The following is a 17,867-nucleotide window of genomic DNA, read 5'->3' as shown; positions in this document are numbered from 1 at the left end:
GTATGCATGTGTGCGCGCGCGCGTGTGTGTGTGTGTGTGTGTGTGTGTGTGTGTGTGTGTGTGTGTATGTATATATGTATATACCCGACAGGTTTCTTCCAGTTTCTGTCTACCAAAGCCACTTGTAAGGCTTTGGTTGGCCCAAGACTATAGTAGAAGACACTTGCCATAGGTGAGACTGAACCTAAAACCATGCAGTTAAGAAGCAAGCTTTTTACCACACAGTGATGCCTGCAATAAGTTTTCCAGATTTTTTAAGCCTAAATACTAAGTGCATGCATTATTCATAAGAACTCAGTGTCTGCCCATGTTTTCCTAATCTGTTACATCACCATATACAGAAAGCATGGCTGGAAGTAAGCTAACTGTCCAAGCTAAGAGATAAATAACAAAGAGTTGAAATCGTTATAAAAATGTGGTATTTTCCTATGACAGTGACAATATATTAAATATTCAATACAACTGGCAGGTTGTTCTGTGTAATTACTACCATCAACCTTCAGTATGGAAAGATGAAATGTAATACCTTCATACTGGAAATGCTACTACTTCAATTATTTAATACAAACATTGAATAAATAAATAACTACTAGGAACAATATATAAATACTGCCATAATCAAAATGTGAATATAAACTAAAAGCTAAATACTTTCCTTAAAATACTGTCATTATCGTGATGAGCTATCACTATCTGTGTTACTACTGCGTTCCCTGAAAATAAGACCCGGCCTTATATTAATTTTGCATCCAAAAAATGCACTACGGCTTATTTTCGGGGGATGGCTTATATTTTTATGGAAAAAATCCAAGAAAGACAAAAAAGTCTCATGTCCTCATGTAAAAGGAAAAAAATCTTAATTAAGATTGTGGTTAGGATAGTCAAGGAAAATCAATAAATAAAATTCTTTAAAATATACCTCTGAATCAGCATCAAATTTGTAATTTATCTGTGCAAGTTCTTGAGATTTCTTGAATGTAGTATAGACATGTTCATTCATAGCTTCCAGCCCTCTACCGGGAGACGTGAGTAGAAGTACATTCATACAAAGCTTATCGTTGTCAAATATACTCATTGAACTTTGGAACTTATCATGAAATGCTGAAATGTTGATGAAACAGTAGTTATTATTTTTTTATCTTTTACTTGTGTCAGTCATTAGACTGTGGGCATACTGGGGCACTGCCTCGAAGAATTTTATCGACCCCCAATACCTATTAATTTTTTTGTAAAGCTTGATACTTATTTTATCGGGCTCTTTTGCCAAATGGCTAAGTTAACAAGGATGTAAACACACCAACATTGTTTATCAACCAGTGGTGGGGAACAAACACATACACAAAGACACACACACACACATATATATATATGTATGTATGTATGTATGTATGTGTGTATGTATGTATATATATATGTATATATATATGTATATATATATATATATATATACAATGGGCTTCTTTCAGTTTTCATCTGCCATATTCACTCACAAGGCTTTGGTTGGCTTGAGGCTGTAGTAGAAGACACTTGCCCAAGGTGTCACACAAGGGACTGAACCCAGAACCAAGGACACAGTATTTCTTTTTCCAACTATAATATACTACTAAGTATATTAAAGGTTTACAAGTCATTATTGGGCTTTACTTTTGTGATGTTCTTATTTCTAAGTTTATCTCTATAGATTTTCTATAGAATTTAAAGCAAATGCTGAAAGTTACAACATAAATGTAATTTTCAGTACTGGCACTAAATCCTATAGAAAATCTATAGATAAACTTAGAAAGCTCTATATATATATGCATCTTAAACACATAGATTATGTGAATACTGCTCGATGCTAGTACATTGATAAGGAAACCGCAGTATTGAGCAACTTCCATAGCCAGTAAACTGACATGCTGTAATATAAATATTTCTGCATTCAATCAGAACAGGCTTCTTTGAGAGAGTTCTCAAATGGGTTAGATGGCTGCTACACAAGAGTGCTATGAATGGCCCTAAATGTGAAATGGTAGCAACCTATGACAAATGAATGCCTTTATGGAGACCTGCTGAAAGCTAGCAAGATCAGGCAAAGATGGCTGCAACTATCTGGTCAGTGTGTGTACCACCCTGAACTGGAAACATCCAAATTAGTCTTGTGGAACCTACTTCATGATGATGTAAGAAGAGGAAAATGTTGTCACACATCAATGTGATCGTGACCACTGGCTTGGAGTATATCCAGGATATCAAGGCAATGGTGTTGGACCAAGAAGTGTGGTGGGTAGACTTTGTTGCTGCAACCTAGGTTGGGATTCAGCCATACAAAAAACAAAAATGAGATTAATGAGGGTTATTCATTCTTCTAGATGAGTACCTTGTGGATGGACATCACCAAGCTTTTCTGTGAGGAATATTCTGTTGCTTAAAGTAACTCAGATACTCTCTGATGTTAGTGAATAGCTAATGTCCCCTTGGAGAGAGCCACTTTGTTATGAAACCAAGTGCCTATACAACATCAATATTCTGGGATTATTGGGGCAAAGTCCTCTTATAACATTGACTAAATTACTTAAACAAGACAAAGACATTCTAATGAGGGGTTTTAAAGCAAGACTAGGGAACAGTGCTGGATTTAGACCAAGAAGGGTCCATGGACGGTTACGTTTTTGGGAACCCCTTATGATTTTGCTAATTCAAAGCATAATAAAGAAGACCTCATTAAATTTACAGGCCCTAAACAGTTAGAAGAGACCCCCAAAATTAAAAGAGACTTGGTAGATTCAGAGGGACTCAGATTTAATGGCTTTTTAAATCTAAATGGGCCCACTAAATCAAAACAGAATTCAATAATTTTAAAAGAACACTATTGGATTTAAAAAATTAAACAAGTAAAAAAACTTATAAATTATTTACTTGGTTGCTTTAAATAGGTGCCCCTTGGCCATATCTCATATTAGCCCATACATAAATATGGCCCTACTAAGGAGGAATTTAAAAATTCCTAGGATTAAGTGATCAGAACCAGTATTTGGAAAACAGCAACAATGTCAGGTTTATTCCTCTGTGGGCAGAATATGACATCAACATTATCCACACCATCTTCCAGTAAAAGAACAAACATGAAAACCTCACAGGTGCATTCCATATCTAAATACTAGCATCTTATGACCACATTATGGTCAGGTAATTGGACTTCAAGGATGTTCTGCTCATTGAAGCTATGCAAACACTTGAGTGTAGGTCAGACCATCAAGTGATACTAACGAAGGATATCCCTAACAATGTGCAAGAGCATCAAACATCAAGATGCTCGAATGTTGTAAACTTGACAGTCCTAATATTTGTAAGGACTTCCATCACTCACTCTCGATGTCAAACTTACAGCTTCAAAGGTACTCATCACTTTGGGCACTCATCACTCTGAAAGCTGGCATGGATGACAAATGGTTCTCATAAAGTTCAAATTCTATAATGCAGCTGCTAAAACCATCAGAAATAAGACTGGCTCAAGGAGAACACCAGAATAATCAGCAGGCCCCTGAATTACATGCACAAGGCCCATAAAGTCACCTGGGACAATTACTCATAACACACTCAAGCAAAACAAAAGCAAGCATTTTGGAGTGAGACTTATTCACTCTTTCTGTTCTGAAAAATCAATGATAGATGGCTAACACTCAAGAAATTTAGATGCACCTAGATAAGCATGTTATGCATGTTTTCTATGAAGTGATGAAGGCACTTATAATGCACTAGGAAATTGTTCAAGGATATCAACCATCAGATATTACTGAAATATATGAGTCAATAATAGAGGAACCCTAGGAAAACACTTCCACTAGATCCTAAATCAGTGAATCCAGCAGTCCTGAAGGAAATCTGTGAAATGTTCATCGTCCAGCCTCTTGTTACACCATGCAGTTAGTGCTACCATCAAAACATTAAAAAATAGAAAATCACCTCCTTGAAGGAGGATGTTTATCTCAGCACAAGATCTCTTGATCACTACATCACAGAGGTGTGGAACCAGGAGTATTTACTTCGATATTGGAAGGGTGCTAATATCATTACTACCTGTTAAAACTAAGAAGAGAAATCTGTTTCTTCAGTCGGTAAGGATATAGCAAATGTGTCCATTGTTGAGAAGGTCATAGCCAAGACCTTGCTCAAAGACTAATTCAATCAATATTAGAAAACATCAGACCAGAGTTGCAGTGTAGATTCCACAAAGAACAAGGTACACTCAACATAATCTTTGTTACAAAGTAGCTTAAGATAAATGCAGGAAGTAACCTGCTTGTTGTGTTTGTCAAAGTCTTTTCACACCATAAATAGAGAACTCCTACAAGAAATTCGCAGATAGTTTGGTTTCTCACCCAAATTTGAAAATCCCTAAACTACTTTAACACAGTGATTATGGCTTTAATTATTGTTGGAAGGCAGAAATCTAAGCTGTTCAATGTGAAAATTACATAGATTCTGTACTGTTTAATATCTTCCCTTTTTATGTGACCACACTAATATGCAGAAAGGTGGAAGAGGAGATAGGGGTTATTACAAACTTCTAGCTTGACAGGAACATGTTCAAAATCAGAAATAGCTTGCACCAATCTAAAATTATTTAGAGTTAGAATTTTTTAAACATAAAATCAAGTTCCAAAGAGATTAAAAAAAAAACACTATTAGCTTCATTCTCAAGGAGATACTGGTCAATAAAAATAACAACTGAAAAAAACTGTGTTACCTATTCTGTGAGGGATCAACCAATGACTTAGAAATGAAAATAAGCCAATGAGAGAACTGCTATGTGATTGCTTGATAACAGAAGAAGGAAAACAAATAAAAATCATCAAAACAAATTTTAAAAGAATTTTAAAAAATAAAAATAGTGAAGATTGAGAGCTTCTGGCAATGCAAAGAGGAAAAAGTTTAATAAACTTTAGATATTTCTGACACAAAAGTCCATCATTAGAAGTAAACAGACAAGAAATGTTGAACAATGATCAACACGGTCAGTATCAGATAAAGACTAACATTTTTTGACTGTTTACTCCTGATGATGGTGTGTTGTACCTGAAATATATGAAGTTCATTAACTTTTTAGCATTCAGATTACTCTGTCAAATGTAATGCTTATTTATTCACAGTTTTGAATAAATCGTGGCTTATTTTCTAACTCCAAGATTTCAATATGATTGTTTATTTTTAGAATGACAATGTAGGGTACGTGCAAGAGGCTGGACCTGGCCAGTTTGCACAAAGCACAGAGTATTTGGGCCAGATATGACTGGTTTGAATGTTAAAGGGCTAAACTTTTTCATTTCTGCATTGTAAGAAGCTCTCTGTTCTCACCATATTGTTTCTTTACATCTTTGTCACAATGTTTCAAACAAGCTTTAACACTCTTCGTAAAAAGGAAAAAAAATTGCTGATGCTCAGTAATGACACGTTTAAACTTACTACTTTTGAAGTTTGGTTCCAAATAGAAAAATATAAGTTTATTGAATTCTGTTTCTTGTTCCATGTGGTCAGATGCAGCTGAGACATAAACCTTGACACCAGCAGTACTCTCTGTGGCAACAGACAATAACAAGTTGGGCATTTCTATAAAGCCAAAAACAAAAACAAAAAAAGTTATCAATGAAACCAGAGTTCAGAATGTATAATAGACTAATTAACTAAATGAAAAGTTGCAGTTTATTTAGGCGATTACTGATGTGAACTCATATTGGCAAAATCATTTTGTTATGTTTGCATTTTCTCAGTACAATAGCAGTGAGAATCTTTTGTGACTACCTGTGGTAATGCCACAAGCATGTTGTGTTGCTACAATAGATTCCATTGAACCTTGTGGTGTGTGACCAGTTAAAGTACTGAGTGTTGAATAGACGTTTTTCTCTTTCTTTTTCTTTCTTTCTTCTCCTTTTTCCTCTTTTTTTCTTTCTTTGCTCATGTTTGTGTTTTCTTTGGTTTGTGATTTTTATTTTAATGTGGTTTTGTATTAAAAATGCATGTGTCTTTGATGATTTGTGATGATATCTGATAAATGACATACATGCATCTGAGCCCCAGATGGTTTATGAAAGTTGTTTTAGCTGGGGAGCTGTCACAAGCATCATCCTCATTATTATCACCATCATTAAACTGACCTTCATTAGACTTACTGAATGTAACATAGATGTAAACACTAGCTTAAAATACAATATCTTCATGGACAGAAAATCAGGGATCATCATCTGATAAATGACATACATGCATCTGAGCCCCAGATGGTTTATGAAAGTTGTTTTAGCTGGGGAGCTGTCAACATAACTCTTAAAAAATAATGGGCCTGTGGATGTGGGTTAACACTGTTTTTTAGCAGAGTCACATGAGTACAAAGTTTACAGAAGATAAGCTCAAGCAAGCTGAAGCTTATGAACACAATCTTAACCAATCAGCACGCAGCTTAGGTGTCATGGTTTGATGAGCATGGTAAAACAGTAGACATTGACAGCTCTTATTTCTAGAAACATTTTAACCAATCAGAAAGACTGAGAGAGGATTTGGCTACAACCAGATTTTGAGAAATATCTGATACTATAAGTCATTGTCCTCATCTTAAATATCTTTAAATGAAATTTAGTGCAAATTTGGATTTATAATGCTGTCAGTAATTACTACAGTTTTTAAGTAACATCAATATTGATACTATTCTTCTTCATATTATTGTCCATTCAGAATGGGTTTAAGATTCTCAATAAAATTCTTTTCCCTTACTCATCTTCTAACTTCACTTAAAGTTTGTAAAAGAAGGATATCAAAAAACTCTCCTTGTTGCATGTTTCTAAATGATCACCTAATACAATCTGAAAGACCTTAAGGTCTCTGATTTGTTGCTGCTATACCTGAGTTCATTCCTATAATGAGTTTCCTGTCTGGCCAATATATATTTCTTCATAATGCAAGTATTTAACGGAGTTGTTACTGTTGTTTAGTCAAACTTTACCTTTGATAACAATGGCTCTAAGCTTTTTGGTTGCCTTTTACTTTCAACAAATATACAAATTAGCAATTAAATATTTTAGTTCGGTATTTTGTCTGATGATAGGTATATTGACCTGATGACATTAAAAATATTTTGACAACATGGATTATGTGCCTCTTCCTTGGGTTGGTCTAAGTTGTTCTATAGGCATTTGTTTTGCATATTGCATATCATTTTCTGCGACAGCTGCAACAAAGACTATGAAGCTGTGGCCAGCAGGCATTCTGACTGCATCCTCATAATAAAATTCATTTTCCATATCCTTCAACAAGGTCTTGAGCCCAATTTGGATGGTTATGTAAAGCTGCTGAAAATGGTGGTCAAACCCTAGCTGAAGAGGGCTGCTGCTAGAAGGTCATATGTGTGGCAGCAGGATTCAGCTCCTTGCTATACCTCTGAAAAAAGTCAAAAATAGTCACTGGAGAATTTCTACTACAACTTCACCACCAACCAATTTCTGGCCTCTTAATTCCTCTGATTGTAATCCCATGGATTACTTTGTGTGGGATGTGGTTGAGAAACACACTAATCTCTCTACCTGCAACACCAAGGCCAAGCTGGTGGCTAAGATTAAGGAGATCTTTGAAGATCTTCCCTTGGACACAGTGAGGAATGAATACTTTGAATAAATTGTTAACTCCCAGCTGTAATCTACTTGATTCTTGTTTTATATTTCTGAAAATACTTTTGTTTTTGGATGAGATATTGTGTTTTCTTTTCCTTTATTGCATACAGTCAAATTCAGCCCTCACACCCTGTATGTGTGTGTATGTATGAATGTATATGTATCTGTGTGTGTGTGTGTGTGTGTGTGTGTGTGTGTGTATGTGTGAGTGTATGTGTGTTTGTGTGTGTGTGTTTGTGTGTGTGTGAGTGTATGTGTGTTTGTGTGTGTGTGTTTGTGTGTGTGTGTGTGCGTGTGTTATTGTCTTCTTGCCTTGATAGTTGTAAACAAGCATCACTGTCATATAAGCAGTGTCCTTCATTTCCAATCTTCCATGAAAACATGTCTAGTCATGGAGAAGTATTGTCTTACTTGGAAACAGGTGAGGGCTGGTGATGCGAAGGGCATCCAATTAGAGAAAATCTGCTTTTCTAAATTCTGTTTGTCCCATGCAAGCATGGAGACATTGAAATGCTGCTGTCGACACCATTGATAACAATGACGCCACCGCTGACAATGACGTCATCACAGATGATGACGTCACCGCTGATGATGACGCCACTGTTGATGATGACGCCACTGCTGATGATGACGCCACTGTTGATGATGACGCCACTGCTGATGATGGCGCCACTGCCACCAACATACAAAACATATTAGATGCACATTTGATCATATGCCTTTTTGATCAGTCCTAACCTGGGGCTATTATATGAACAAGGAAATAATACAAGGAAAGAAAACCAGAAAAAGCTCACCGAGAAAGCCGTATATTTTATAACGAGTCTTAATACCAGCATCAAGGATGAAGAGAATCTTATTGTTGGTGAGAACAAACAGGTAACAAGCCTGCCGGTCATAGCTGGAGGAAGAAAAAATGTGACGAAATGAAATTAAGCTAATATTGTGAAGATGATGAAATAACAGTAGAGTATATGTTAAATACAGACCAGGCATCAACAACTGGAATGAGCATTGAATAGTGATGAGAATCAACTAATATCAACAGCAAGAGGTGAATGGGAGTGTTGAATATTAAATAAAGGCATGGCTGTGTGGTAAGAAGCTCGCTTCCCAACCACATGATTTCAGGTTCAGTTCCATAGCATGGTACCTTGAGCAAGTGACTTCTACTATAGTCTCAGGTCGACCAAAGCCTTGTGAGTGGATTTAGTAGACGGAAACTGAAAGAAGCCTGTCATGTGTGTGTGTGTGTGTCTGTGTTTCCCCACCACCACCACCACTTGATGTGTTTACATCCTCATAACTTAGTGATTCGGCAAAAGAGACGAATAAAATAAGTACCAGGCTTAAATAAGTATTAGGGCCGATCCATTTGACTAAAATTTCAAGATCATGCCCCACCATGGTGACAAACTAATGACTGAAATGAGTGTAAGATAGAAGATAAAAGATACATATCAACAACAATGGTGATTATCAAATACGAAATCTCTATCTTTTATTTCTTACTTGTCCTAGCCATTGGACTGCGGTCATGCTGCGGCACCACCTTGAAGGGTTTAATCCAACAAATCAAACTTACTACTTATTTTTAAGCCTGACACTTATCACATTGGTCTCTTTTGCTGAATTGCTAAATTAGACAGATGTAAACAAAGCAACACCGTAGTAAAGATTGCTTGCCAACATAACATGGCAGTCCTGGTTTAGGACTGTAATGTTGCTGTAATTTAGCCCCAGGAGACATCGTCTCCAGCTGGCTATACGACATGATCTGTGTCCTTATATTTTCGAACAAGGGAATCTAGCACCCCCACTCAGCTCAAAACAATTACAGCAGCATTAGTCCTAAACCAGGACTGCCATGTTATGTTGGCAAACAATCTTTACTACAAAGTACTGTTGCTGAATATCTCATGCTGTGAGATTTAAAAATAGTAAATTTTCTAAAAGCAACACTGGTTGTGAAGTAGTTGTGGGTAGCAAACACAAGCACATAGACACACTCACACATTGCACCATCCTCTGTGTGTGTGTTTGTGTGTGTGTGTGTGTGTATGTGTGTGTGTGTGTGTGTGCGCGCGTGTGTGTGTGTATTCAAAATAGGCTTCTTTCAATTTCCATCAACCAAATCCACTCTCAAGGCTTTGGTCAACCCAGGGCTATAATGGAAGACACTTGCCCAAGATGCCACAAAGAGGGACTTAACCCAGAACCACATGATTAAGAAGCAGTCTTCTTACCATACAGCCATGCCTGTGCTTACAATTAGAACTAATTATGCTACATGTTAACACTTGAAATTAAATATGTACATGTGAATATGTATGATTAGAGGTAAGCGTGAATGATTAGAGGTAAGTGTGTGTGTGTGTGTGTGTGTGTGTGTGTGTCCTCAGCTGTCACAGCCCATGTTTTACTGCCATGTAACATAGCTGTTCACACACAGGCATTATACAATCTGCCTTTCACTCTGAGAGGGAGGCCATTTGTTTCCAGCAGGGGTGGGAGCTCTCTGAATCTTGCCCAGCGTAATCTTATTCTCACAGCTATGCTCTCAGAGCATCCACCTCTACTTCTAACTTGGTTACCTAGATAATGGAAACTATCAACTACCTCTAGCTTACCCCACTGGCAGTTGATGGAGTCTATTTTCTGTACATTCTTGGTGTTTATTGTACCTGTGCATCTTCCACACACCAAAGGTATTTTCCCTGTTAACCTACCTCTGATATTGCTGCACCTCTTATATGTCCAAAGCTTACACTGGGTGCATCTTATGGAATTTCTACCTATGCTTTTTCTACAGATCAATCAGGGCCATCTACCTGAAGGGATTTGTGATTTGTCTGCCTTTCTACTTACTAAGATTTTAGTTTTTGCTAGGTTAACTCTGAGGCCCTTTAATTCTAGATCTTGCTTCCATGCCTGGAACTTCTTCTGTAGTTCTGGTAGTGATTCAGCTATAAGAACAAAGTCATCAGCATAGAGGAGCTCCCAGGAGCAGGCTGTCTAGAATTCCTCTGTTATTACCTGGAGGACAATGATGAACAAGAGCTGGGTGAGGAGCTTGTACAGCTCACACTAACCACTTGTCTATACCTAGTTTCTGCATTGACCACCAGATAAGGGATCAGGGGACCCTGTCAAAGACTTTCTCCAATTCATCAAAAGTCAAGTACAGAGGTTTATCTTTAGCTATGTATTTCTCCTGCAGCTGCCTTACCAGAAATATAGCATCGGCGGTGCTTTTCCCTGGCACAAAACCAAACTGCATCTCATCTAGACTAACTCTCTCCCTAATTAGTTGGACTATGACTCTCTCCATAACTTTCATCACCTGATCCAACAATTTGATACCTCTGTAATTATTTCTATCTAAGGCATTACTTTTACCTTTGTAGCAGCTGACTATAGTACTGCTACACCAGTCATTGAGTATGACTCTTTCATGAACCACCTGATTTACAATACGGGTGAATAGACCATAAACCACACCGCCAGATATTTTAAGCATCTCAGTGGTGATTCCTGATGGGCCGGGGGCTTCCCCTGTCTTCATATCCTTAATTGCTTTATCTACCAAAGTATTGTCAATTTGGATCAACATTTGGAAGACTCTCCTCCTCCCATTCATTCTTCATGTTCAACAGTTTTTCAAAATGGCATTTCCAAACCCCTTTCTTTGCAGAATCATTAAAAGCAAGAGCACCATCATCCATGCAGACACATGTCTCTCCTATGACATCACAGTTTTCTCTCACACATTGTCTTGCAATCCAAAACATTTTAATTTTTTGGTCCTTACATCACTGAACATAGGCAAAATTCTTCTTTTCTGCTTCTCCCTTGGCTAGATATACCTGTCTCCTAGATTCTCTTCTGACTATCTGATACAATTCCCTACTATACCCACTCTTCCAGGCCTTCCAGGCCTGTTTTTTTGCACTAATGGCCCTGTCTACAGCATTGTTCCACCACCACATCACCCTAGGTCTGGATGGTCTGTGGCACTCAGTAAGCTGTCCTGCAGGAATTCCCAGTTGCCTTCTATGTCACAAGTCTGTAGTTCCTCCTCTCTCTCTCTCATCAAATTTCTCAATTAGGATGTCCCTAAATCTCTGACCATATGAAGGGTCCTTAAGCTTCCAAATCCTTCTTTTCCAGTTAGGTCTGCTTCTTGGTATCCTTCTGACCTGGAGTCTAATGTCACTAATGACTAGCCTGTGCTGGGGGGTACATTCTTCATCAGGGAAGATCTTTGTACTTAAGAGCAACCATGCATCCTGCTGTCTGGTGAGAATGTAATCAATCTGATTATCACAGTCACCTGATTAATAGGTTATCAGGTGGCTGGCTGGCTTCCTGAAGTTGGTGATGCATCACAGAACTCCAGTAGCTTTGTTCCCTCTTCATTTTAGGAACCAATTTCATGGCCCCCATGTATACCATGGAAGATACAGGGCTGCCGTCTGACATGCCCATTGAAATCCCCAGCCACAAAGATGAGGTCATTATCATTCGTGTTTGAGGTAATCTGCAGAAGAATATCATAAAAGTGGTCCTTCTGTTCATTTGGTGGGCCCACTTGTGGCATAGGCAGAGATAATTGTTGCTATACTATTCTGCAAGACTAGCCTATATATGTACATACATACATACATATAAATATATATACGTACATATATATAGATATATATATTCATATATACATACACATATATGCATTCGTATATATACATATATATTGTAAATGCAATGAGCAATAAAAGAAAAGAAAAAGACAATACAGCAGAATCAATGTTTGACAAATACTGTATTAGCTTGAAGGAAAAGAGTCTCAACATTTCAGACATTAGTCCTTCATCAGAAGAAAAAGAAAAGCACAGGTGGATGAGAGAAAAACACAAGCAAGGGAATTGGAGCCAGGTGTGAATGTTGTTTCATATATATTTATATATATATCAATCAAAGCATACAGTAATATAGATCCATTTCATTCAATCTTACCAATTGGTTTCACACTGGATATTAGATAACAGGCTGTTAGGTAAAAGTGTGGTTAACTAACACCACGAGCTCTTCAGAGATGACAGGCATAGAAAAAATATGTACTATATATAATTCATATAATTCAATGACTAAGAGTTTTATGTAAATGACATGTTAAAATATTAGTTGTTAATTTCAGAAAAGCAACTGAATTTCCTCTCAATAAACTTTAAAGTAGTAACCAGAATATTCAAATTCTAAGCACAGATTGTACTTCAGTTGATACTTACTGTAAACAAGTAAGTGAATATGAACAAATTGCTTTACTATAAATTAGACGGGGTGCTGTTGTTTCAGTGATATCTAGCACACAAAGTCTACCAGTACTGAGTCCTACAACGACAACATGACAGCAAGGGTTACAGTTCAAGGAGGACACCTAGAAAAAGAAATACAAATAAACCCTTTAGCATTCAGATTACTTTGTCAAATATAATGCTTATTTATTCACATCGTTTTGAATTAATTATGCATTAACTCATACCTTTGAGATTTAAATGATGAATTGCTTATTTCTAGAATGATATTGTAGGGTAGCTGTGAGAGGCCAGATCTGGCCAGTTTGAACATGAAACAGGTAGAATATTTGGGCTGGAGATGGCCAGTTTAAATACTAAAGTGTTAAACATGTTCCTAAACTGTTCTATACTGAGGCTTCCTTGCTAAGTCAATTCTTAAACAAAAGTCAACTACATTACAACCCATAATATATTTTTTGGCATTTAATTTACTTTCTTTACCCTCATATGGATGAAATACAAATTCAGTCTTGGCAGGATATGAACTCAGAACCTAGAGTGGTAAAACTAAATAGCTCAACTTATATTATTTTGAGTCACCACTTTTTTTACTTTAATCTGAAATATTCTATCTGTTTTATGTTTAAACTAGTTATATCTGGCCACTCACACCTACCCTACAATGTGCTTTTAAAAATACACAATCAAATTAGGCACAGGCATGGCTGTGTGGTAAGAAGCTTGCTTCCCAACCACATGGTTCTGAGCTTAGTCCTACTGTGTGGCACCTTGGCCAAGTATCTTCTACTACAGCCTTGGGTCGACCAAAGCTTTGTGAGTGGATTCGGTAGACAGAAACTGAAAGAAGCCAATTATATATATATATATATATATATATATATATATATATATTTATATATATAAAACTGTGTGCGTTTTTGTGTCTGTATTTGACTCCACTCTACCAGCTGACAACTGGTGTCAGTGTGTTTGCATCCCTGTAACTTAGCAGTTCAGTAAATGAGATCAATCAAATAAGTACCAGGTTTTAAAAAAATGTACTGGGGCTGATTCCCTCAACTAAAAATTCTTCAAGGTGGTGCCCCAGCATGGCCGCAGTCTAATGACTTAAACATAAGGAATATATTGTGTGTATATATGTATGCATGTAGTAAGTAATGGAAGGCCTTTATTGATGACAAGTGAACAAAACAATGGCCAAACACACATCTGAATGTGTATGTGTATACATGTGTGTTTGTTTGCACACATGCATGTGTGTTGTTTGCACATATGTATGCATGCTTGTGTGTATGTGCCTGCATGCATGCTTTCAAAATATGCAAATATGGGGGCTAATGGTTAGAGAGCTTGAGTAATGGTTATAGATTTGTGGGTTTAATTCCTGGGCTGGGCAATACATTTTCCCTTCAACTCTTTAGCAATCAGATTCCTCTACCAAATGTAATGTTTATTTATTCATATTGTTATGAATATTATTATGCATTATCTTGTAGCCTTGAGATTTCAATAATTTGATTGTTTAGGTTTTCTTTTTTGAATGACATTGTAGCATAGTTATAAGAGACCAGATCTCACCAGTTTGGATATAAAATAGGTAGAATATTTGAAACCAGATATGACCAGTTTAAATGTAAAAAGGTTTTACCAAGGCACTTTATTTCATGTTACCCCTTGCATGGATCAGACGAAATTTGTTGAGGTGGATTCTTTTTACAACCAGATGCCCTTTCTGTTGCCAACCCTCACCTGTTTCCTATGACCAAAGAATGTTTTACAGAAGATTGGAAACAAAGGACAACTTTGTGCAACGGTGACATTCATTTACAATTTTCATGTGATGTCAAAACAAGGAAACACTAACACACATACAGATACAGGCACATGCATTACACACACACACACACACACACATGCCACGTAAAAAGCACCCAGCACACTTTGTAAAGTGGTTGGCATTAGGAAGGGCATCCAGTCATAGAAACAAAGTCAAATCAGCTTTCTGGTATCCCAGCTCTAGTCAAACCATCCAACCCATGCCAATATGGAAAACAGACATTAAACAACAATGATGATGATATACATAAACAATGAGCTTCTTTCAGTTGACATCTACCAAATCCACTTGGAAGTTTTTGCTCAGCTCAGGGGTATAGCAGAAGACATTTGCACAAGGTGCTGTGCATTGAAACTGAGCAGGAATCAAGTGATTGGGGAGTATGGTTCTTGCCTATACCTCATATCATAAAACAGAATTTAAAAGAGACTCACAGCAACACAAAAAAAATATGTAAAATTTCTTTGTGATTACCTCATTTTCTAAATCAAAAAAAGAATGTTTTTTCTCAGTTTTCATGTCCCAAAATTCAATTAAACCATTTTGTCGAGCAGACTGAAAATATAAGGAAACAAAATTGATATTTAATCAATTGACAATTTAATTTTAAAGTAATTTTAATTTTAAAAAATACACCATTTGTTTTTTTTTTTTTTGTGAGTTTTACTTACAACTGCAACTGTTGTTCCTGGATAGACAGGTCTCATATCCACAAATTCTGAACTTGATTCATCCTCCAATTTTTCAACATTGTCTATTTTGTCAATATCATGTGTCTGAATTTTACCCTGTCAAACACAGAGAAGATATGTTCAGACATTGATGGTGGAGGTGGGGGTAGAGGAGGGCGATGTTGTTGTTGTTGTTGTTGTGGTGGTGGTGGTGGTTGATTAGGGAGACTGCAGAGGAAGGCAAGAATCAGAAGAGAAAATAGAAAAAGCCAGGAAGATGGGGTAAAAGAAAAGGAAGAGGAGGAGGGGAGGGGAAGCGGGAGAGGAGGAGGAGGAAAGAAGAAGAAGAAGAAGAAGAAGAAGAAGAAGAAGAAGAAGAAGAAGAAGAAGAAGAAGAAGAAGAATAGCAACAACAACTGCAACAGCACCAATAACAGCAGCAGCAGCAACAAAATAAGGAGGGAGGGAAGAGTGGGGGAGGCTCAATAGCTTTTAAAATCAAAATCAATTTGGCAAGTGATGACCGCTTTGTGATAGTAATTTAAGTTACTATTCACAAAGCCCTTTAACTAATTGAGCAACAACTGACTACAACACTTGGTGCATGTGCTGTGTCCTCTCTTTCTCTCTCTCTCTCTTCCACTTTTACAACTACTGCAACTACCTTTGCCCTTTTGAAGTAGTTATCTTTACAGTATATACACCCTCCTGTTTTTGCCTCTCATCACTCCAGTCATTTCTTCCCTCCCATGACTCTCCATTCTAAAATTGCATCCTTCTGGTAACCCGCAAAGTACGTTACCCTCACTTACAACATATGTCCAAACGTCTCTCTTACTTGCTCTGAGAAAACCTTCAGAGATTAAGGGCACTGTCCTTCCTCCTCTCCCTAACTAATAAAGCAGTGAAATATATAAATGGAAAGTGTATTGACAGTTGCTCTTGATAGGACTCTGTGCTTGAGGACTCTGTGCTTGAGGACTCTGTAACCACAACTACTCTCACAGGAATAGCAAGCAGAGACAATGAAAAGACGGAAATACACAAACTATTTTATAACCAATATACTTTTTGTCCTTCTCAAAATCTGAGGCTGTTACTGTGTCTTTTTGTTTCCTATTTCCTTCATTTTGTCTTTTATCTTTTATTTGTTCCAGTCATTACATTGTGGCCATGCTGGAGCACCACCTTGAAGAATTTTTTTTAGTTGAATGAATTGACCCCAGTACTTATTTTTTGTTAAACCTGATGCTTATTCTATTGGCTGCTTTTGGTGAATCATTAAGTTACGGGGAAGTAAACAAACCAATACTGGTTGTCAAATAGTGGGAGGGGGTCAAATACACACACACACACACACATACACACACACGCACATACACACACACGCACATACACACACACACACACATATGCGTGCATTACTAAACATGTTCAATGAACCATGTCAGCCTTAACTTACAATGCCAAACATTGTCACTTAACACTAGCACACAGACAGACATGGGCAACCTATAAAAAATTTCTAAGACCAGTCATGTGACTATCCTCTACCAATCAAGTACTATTCAAAACATATACTAATTTGAGCCATGAACTCCCTATAAAATTAGGGCAAGCTATATCAATATTTGAATATCTATATATTAATACATGAATGTTCATCACCTGAATATTTTCAGTCTTGGTTTCTTTCTATTTACATGTATATATGTACGTATATTTTATATACAAGGGTTGTTTAAAAGTTCCTGGTTTGTGTAAAAGAAAATAGAGGAGGATCAGTTAATTATGATTTCACTCAACATATTACCCTCTCAGATTCACACACTTATAGCAGTGGTGCTTCAGTTTTACTAAGCCCTGTAAAAGAACTTGGAAGATTGGGCTGCCAACCAGGCCTTTTGCGATACCCTAAAAGCCAGGAAATTTTCAGGATCCCTTCGTACCTAGCCCAAGTGCTTTTATCTGTTTATTTCCATCATTATCTCTCTCTCCTTCTCTCACTCTCTCCTTCTCTCACTCTCTTCTTCTCTCACTCTCTCCTTCTCTCACTCTCACCTTCTCTCACTCTCTCCTTCTCTCATTCTCTCCTTCTCTCATTCTCTCCTTCTCTCACTCTCTCCTTCTCTCCTTCTCTCACTCTCACCTTCTCTCACTCTCTCCTTCTCTCATTCGCTCCTTCTCTCCTTCTCTCACTCTCTCCTTCTCTCCTTCTCTCACTCTCTTCTTCTCTCACTCTCTCCTTCTCTCACTCTCTCCTTCTCTCACTCTCTCTCCTTCTCTCACTCTCTCCTTCTCTCACTCTCTCCTTCTCTCACTCTCTCCTTCTCTCACTCTCTTCTTCTCTCACTCTCTCCTTCTCTCACTCTCTCCTTCTCTCACTCTCTCCTTCTCTCACTCTCTC

The 17,867-nt window shown here is 37.3% G+C and overlaps 1 protein-coding gene across 5 annotated transcripts in view; it reads right to left on the bottom strand.

The window, feature by feature from the left end:
• Positions 1-17,867, bottom strand: part of LOC106883371 (cilia- and flagella-associated protein 43) — a 99,256-nt gene that overhangs the window by 66,227 nt on the left and 15,162 nt on the right. For all 5 annotated transcript variants that reach the window (XM_014934359.2, XM_052972703.1, XM_052972705.1 and 2 more), the window contains exons 6-11: positions 15,461-15,577; positions 15,264-15,344; positions 12,923-13,071; positions 8,435-8,538; positions 5,446-5,589; positions 920-1,101 (exon numbers count right to left, since the gene is read on the bottom strand). In XM_014934359.2, coding sequence (XP_014789845.2) covers positions 920-1,101; positions 5,446-5,589; positions 8,435-8,538; positions 12,923-13,071; positions 15,264-15,344; positions 15,461-15,577 — 777 coding nt within the window. The remainder of the gene's footprint in view (positions 1-919; positions 1,102-5,445; positions 5,590-8,434; positions 8,539-12,922; positions 13,072-15,263; positions 15,345-15,460; positions 15,578-17,867) is intronic.

Source organism: Octopus bimaculoides, chromosome 14 (genome assembly GCF_001194135.2).
Source record: "Octopus bimaculoides isolate UCB-OBI-ISO-001 chromosome 14, ASM119413v2, whole genome shotgun sequence".
NCBI lineage: Eukaryota > Metazoa > Mollusca > Cephalopoda > Octopoda > Octopodidae > Octopus > Octopus bimaculoides.
This window is presented reverse-complemented; position numbering and strand designations above follow the sequence as displayed.